This window comes from Dipteris shenzhenensis, chromosome 11 (assembly GCF_047967505.1).
Source record: "Dipteris shenzhenensis isolate YYH24624 ecotype China chromosome 11, Dip_SZ_1.0, whole genome shotgun sequence".
Taxonomy (NCBI): domain Eukaryota; kingdom Viridiplantae; phylum Streptophyta; class Polypodiopsida; order Gleicheniales; family Dipteridaceae; genus Dipteris; species Dipteris shenzhenensis.
In genome coordinates, this window is record NC_141606.1 from 11856858 (window position 1) to 11862944 (window position 6087).

General features: G+C 47.9%; 1 protein-coding gene across 1 annotated transcript; it reads right to left on the reverse strand.

The window, feature by feature from the left end:
- Positions 1-1013: 1013 nt before the first annotated feature.
- On the reverse strand, positions 1014-5860 carry LOC147896617 (oligopeptide transporter 7-like). The gene is made up of 7 exons (XM_087381264.1): positions 5793-5860; positions 4740-5377; positions 4515-4612; positions 2927-3496; positions 2578-2833; positions 2056-2238; positions 1014-1967 (listed from the first exon to the last, which is right to left on the reverse strand). The coding sequence occupies exons 1-7, from the start codon at positions 5818-5820 to the stop codon at positions 1350-1352; spliced, it is 2391 nt and encodes a 796-aa protein (XP_087237390.1). The 5' UTR covers positions 5821-5860; the 3' UTR covers positions 1014-1349.
- Positions 5861-6087: the final 227 nt, after the last annotated feature.

Below are 6087 nucleotides of genomic sequence, written 5' to 3' on the forward strand. Positions count from 1 at the left end.
TTATATGCTAGGCTAGTGACAAGTGGGAGCTCTACGTCTACCAATTGTAATCACCTCCATGCATGTGAGACACTTGAAAGTGGAGTGCGTAGTGCAAGATAAGTTGTCTCTTTTCCCTTGCCTATTTAAAGACTTGTACATGTGGCTGAGATATCTTAGTGAGTTGTATTCCTTTTACAGACTGTGTTGCTTTCTTATATCTAGTCTCTCTCATCTTCATAAATTTACAGCTTCTCCATTCCCAAGTTTTAACAAATACATACAAGAGCCAAATGTTGTTATCTTTTACATATTTAGCTACCTCTCCTTGTTCATTGATTTGTTTGTTAAATCGTTAGTGTTGTTTTAACGAGAAGTCCTGTAATTTTAGTCACAAGGGTGGCAAAAACATCAAGATGGTGTAAATGCCACAGATTCCGAAAACAAAAGTGGAGTGCTTAGTGCAAGATAAGTCGTCTCTTTCCCTTGCCTATTTAAAGACTTGTACATGTGGCTAAGATATCTTGTGTTGCTTTCTTATATCTCGTCTCTCTCATCTCCATATGCTTCCTATTGTTTCTTGAGTATCTTCATAAATTTACAGCTTCTCCAATCCCAAGTTTTAACAATTACATACAAGAGCCAAATGTTGTTATCTTTTACATATTTAGCTACCTCTCCTTGTTCATTAATTTGTTTGTTAAATCGTTAGTGTTGTTTTAACGAGAAGTCCTGTAATTTTAGTCACAAGGGTGGCAAAAACGTCAAGATGGTGTAAATGCCACAGATTCCGAAAACAAAAAAGGGAAACTCTTGGGTTCTTATTTAGACAAGCACAACCTAGCACTTTAACCAAAAAAACAAAAGAACGAAGATGCATTTATTGGTCCCTAGCCATCGAACGGTTGCTCCCGGTTCTATGATGTCACTGAAAAAGAAAGGGAGAATCACAATTTATGAACATAAAAGAGTATAAGACATGCTCTGCAAGATTGAGCCAAAGTGCCACCATCACATAATAAATATTGGCGCATCTGAGAAAAGGCTTCTATGAATGTAACTACAACATTTACAAGAGGGTGCCTCCATGACCTGTACTTACAATTATGAGGCTGATTTGTAAATACTTGTTTTCTTCCCCAATGTGGGTATTTCACCTATATCACAAAAGAATTCAACGTCTGGTTGACTGGAATTGAGCATATGGAACATTTTCACACAGTACTTCCCCCAATATGGGGAATGATATCTGGAAATGGGTTCCCTCAGAAACATTTGGAAGACATTCTAGGTTGGAGTGAAAAAAGCACCACATTTCAGTCCACATGCACCCTCCTAATATGCCATTTCAATTCCATGCAGTAGTCCACTCAGGCGTAGACAGGACAGCCCTCCACCTCTACCCCTGCAGCAGTAGGGCATGAAGCTAACGGACAATTGTCAAGGTTCTCCCCCCACCATTGAAGTGAAATGTTCTCCAGCCCAAGGCATAAATAAAGTACAATTCCCATAAAGGCCAGACCAGCGTCGAGGCCTCCAGAGAGCACATAATTGTGACGCTGCCACCATGCTTTCCTGTATCTGAAAATGACAAAGCTGAAGAGAAATCCAACTGCACACCAGCTTGTGAAATTGACGGCAGTAGCAGGAGGCATCATGCCCGTTGCCGCTATCAGGACTGGCATGTTGATTAGTTTTATCCACTTTTGCTGAGGGAAAGCCCTGTGCAAGAGCCACACTAACACAGGAGCAATAGCTCCAATGAGGAAAAACCAGTTCACCACTGTATACAGCCCAAGGTCTCCAAAGATTCTTCTTGGCCCAACAAGTCCCCAGATCACAGATGCGTCGTAGAATACACGATCGGCTGGACAGGTCCATGGACTATTAGAGGGAAGCACAGCCGTGTTGCAAATATTTGCAATGTTCTCGATCATGTACCAGGCAGTACCCAAATAAGATATGGCAGCAACAAGCGTGCCCACTAGCTGCACAGACCGCCCAACATTTCCTGAGGTTAGTATGTGTTGCACCTAACACAGTTTGCACAATAACACGCAAGAAAAGTGAAATTACCTGAGCCATGAACATCGCCCGGGGGGGAACTTTCATGTAGTGCCCAAGCTTGAAGTCTTGCAGGAATTCAAGCGCCTGGGACATGCTCATGTAACCGTAAACCTTAAAACACACATTTGCCACTGGCCGGCCTGGATATAAGTATCCGATGACATACTCGCTGATAACGTTCAGCCCTGGTGACTGGAAGTCTCATAAACAGTGTTTTCGATTAGAGCTCTCTCTCTCTCTCTCTCTCTCTGAGGCACACACACACACTTACATTTGCTATGACGCTACCTCCCCCTCTAACGCGTTAGCTATTAGCTCCCTCCCCCACACACAGCAGGCAGGGTGTGCCCTCATGAATTACTGCACAAGGTAGGCATAACTTATGAGACGCGAGCAGGGTGGGTGGTTCTTATGAATTACTAAAAAGGGTTGATGTATGTAGAGTTGATGAGGTGCACAGGGTGAGTCATTAATACTCATTATGGACAATAGGATGGTTGGCCAGAAAAAAGCAAGAAGAAATCTACAGACCTGATTCGTTGTTGCTCTTATGATCCCAACGGGCAGCGTGAATACAAATGCGATAGCACATGCCACCACAACACCCCACCACGGCAACTGCAGCTGTTCATTATACGTTTCGCAGGCTATGATGGCGACTGCAATAGTGACCACGAGAATTCCAAGGAACCACGATTGGGGAACCTGCTTGTAGTGTCTCATGAGACGAGTATGAACATCTACCTTCTCAGACTTGAATGCAGCTCTGCTAAGCTGCAAGATATCTCTGGCACGAGACAAAACACAGGTTACACAGATCAGGCACATCTGTAATGCAGTCCAGAAACTGAGAGTGATGATAGACAGTTGGAAGACTTACTTGCCATGGAAGAGTAAAACATGCATGAGAGTTGCCGTGAGGGCTGCGAAGCCAACGCCGTAGGAGAAAACAAAGAAGGTGCTGAGATGCAGGCGGCCATAGGAGGTATAGGCATCGAGGTCAAGCTGGAAGCGGTCATTTACGATTTTGGAGATATTGTAACGTTGGCCGGAGGAGGTAAACAAGCCATCGGAGAAGATGGGGAATGTCTTAGCATGGAAAACATCAGAGAAGTAAGCAAGGGGGGTAATGACATACATGACGAGAAGGAAGCCAGCAAGGACATTGGCGATAGCAAACCAGGGAGAAGCAAGGGGGCTACCAAGGTAGGAGGAGATGGCAGACCAATCAAGGCCAATAGTACCAAGGCCAAGGCCAGAGAGGCCAGACCCGAGCTGTTGGGCAAGAACAGAGTTGGGGTAAAGCCAGCAAAGCCAGGACATGGAGGTGAGCATGGGGAAGAGGTAGCCTGGGAGAAGATAGTAAGAGAAGCTGCAAATAAGGACCACGCCAAAGAACTGGTTCCTGCTCAGCCCTCCTTTGGGTCGTGTATCCTTCTCATGCAGAGCCCTGCACAAGCACAAAAAAATATCATTTCTTCATCCTCCCCATCGCCCACAAGAAGAAATCGTATCTTCATCCTCTACAAAACATCCTCTCTTGCCCCCCTAAGCTCCTTCCTATAAAATAAGATCATCCCTCAAACAAGCACCACGCCAACGAACTGTTTCCTGCTCAGCCCTCTTTTGGTTCATGCAGAGCCCTGCACAAGAAAGAAATATCATCCCACATTTTGCCCACAAGAAAAAATCACATCTTCATCCTCCACAACACATCCTTCTCATGCAGAGCCCTGCACAAGAAAAAACATCATCCCATATTGTCCACAAGAAAAAATCATATCTTTCATCCTCCACAAAACATCCCACATTGCCGGACATCTTCATCCTCCACAACACATCCTTCTCATGCAGAGCCCTGCACAACAAAAAACATCATCCCACATTTCCCACAAGAAAAAATCATATCTTTCATCCTCCACAAAACATCCCCTCTTGATAGCCTAACCTCCTCCTTCCCTCGAATAAGACCATCCCCTGTCTCAGAATCATCTCTCCCTCCCTCACGCATGCCCTCAGAATCCCTTCTGGGCCTAATCAAGTCTTCCCAGACATCCCCTTCTCTTCATCCTTTACAAACCATCATCTCTTACATCCACTGATGTTCTTCATGCATTTCCTGAAACTCCCTTTGCTGCCGAACCAGGCCTACCAACCAAAAAAAGACCACCGCCTTTTCGTCATCCTCCGCACGGAGAAAGGGCTCAGGTCCTTCCTCCATGCCCTCGGAACCGGACCAGGTCTGTCAACCGATGGAAGAGAGGGTATAAGATTTTATTTCTCATCCTTTATGAAAATACCATTTCCTTCCCCAGACTGTTTCTGTGTCACTGCTGACATCACCATCTTCTTCATCCCGCCTGAAACAATCATGTCTCTCGTTTCTAATTTCTGCGGAGCTAGCAACGGAGCTTAGTTCCGATGTAATCAGTTTCCACGCTCGTTTCTAATGTCGCAACGAAGCATACCTGAAGAGCGAGACCTGCACCAAATTCGACGGCCACCACATAGTCGCTGGCTCCACCAAATGCGCCCGGAAGACGCCCGCCCATCCGAAGCCTATGATCTGGCCACAAAACCATCGGCAACAATCTACGCTTACTCGAATGCCCTGAACGAAGCTCCCTAAGGAAACCTGAGAAAAAACTGGTCTTTTCCAAACCAGAGAAAGGCGCGGCGCACGGAATACCAACCTGCGTGGTCGCCACCACTGTCAGCGCCACCAACAGATCCAGCTTATGCTTGTAGAAAATCTTCACGATCGTTACTATGTGGATCGCGTACACGCTCCCTGCGCCCGCGTTGGCGAAGATGGTGATCAGTACATGCTCCTTCATGTTGAACGGCCCCGGATTGAGCGAGAAGCGCCAGTTTGTTCCTGGAAGACGGAATCTCCTGGTGGGCAGCATTGCCGCCATCAATCTTCCCAGCGGCAGCACAGCGATCTGAGCAGAAACGGCCGTGATGCTGAGGGGCTCGGTGCGGAACCAGAAGAACTGATTGAGCACCGACAGAATGCTGCAAGACAGAAGGCCTAGCGTCCACATTCGGAACGTGAGCACAGGGATCGACGGATCGTCCGTCGTCGGCACGGTGAGCGCCACTTCCTCGACGGGCGATTGATCGTGTTCGTAAGGGAGCTCGAGGCGAAATTCCTCTTCTGCGTCGCCTCCTAGCAACGTCTCCACTTCCCAGCTGCGTTTCTGCACCAGCGGCTCGCGTTCACCCCTGGACTGCATGTCGACGGCAGATGTCGCAAACCCGACATTGCTCGAAAGATTATCGTGTTCTGTGAAGCTGCGCACCGCATCCGAAGTCTCCCGGGAGAGCACTGCAATCGTACGAGAAACACAGCAAGAATCGTTGCTTGGAAGTTAGCAGTGAGAGCAATCCATCGCCCCTTCCTCTTCTCTCTCGTTCCATCTTCCCTTTCCACCGCCTCTCTTCTCTGCTCCCTCCCGTTCTGCCTCTCTGTTTCCGTTCCCTCCCTCGCTCCCGTTCTTTCCCAAACTCTCTCTCTCTCTCTCTCTCTCTCTCTCTCTCTCTCTCTCTCCCCCCCTTCCTTCCTCCCTCTCTCGTTCCCGTTCCCTCCCTCGCTCCCGTTCTTTCCCAAACACTCTGTCTCTCTCTCTCTCTCTCGGCCAAGCTGTTTCCCTGGTGCATCAAACACGAGAGATCGGCTACTGCAACATTCCGAATTCACGAGAGGGCGTGTGCATGAAGAAGAAAGGGCAGCGAGAACTGACGAGGAACGTCGAAGCTGTCGTCCGCCATGATCGGTTGGGTTGCTTGCCTGAGGAGGAAAGGCGCGTACTGCGGGTGGTGCTACTACTTAAAATGGAGACTGCAGAGTGTTTGGGAAAGAACGGGAGCGAGGGAGGGAACGGGAACGAGAGAGGGAGGAAGGAAGGGGGGGAGAGAGAGAGAGAGAGAGAGAGAGAGAGAGAGAGAGAGTTTGGGAAAGAACGGGAGCGAGGGAGGGAACGGAAACAGAGAGGCAGAACGGGAGGGAGCAGAGAAGAGAGGCGGTGGAAAGGGAAG

What these genes read in the sequence shown, in the direction of transcription:
- LOC147896617 (XM_087381264.1), bottom strand. Translation starts at nt 5,820, where the DNA reads ATGGCGGACGACAGCTTCGACGTTCCTC. An exon ending in TAAGAGCAACAACGAATCAG is followed by an intron (nt 2,239 to 2,577) that starts GTCTGTAGATTT and finishes TGAGACTTCCAG; the next exon opens with TCACCAGGGCTGAACGTTAT. An exon ending in GGGCGATGTTCATGGCTCAG is followed by an intron (nt 1,968 to 2,055) that starts GTAATTTCACTT and finishes CGGTCTGTGCAG; the next exon opens with CTAGTGGGCACGCTTGTTGC.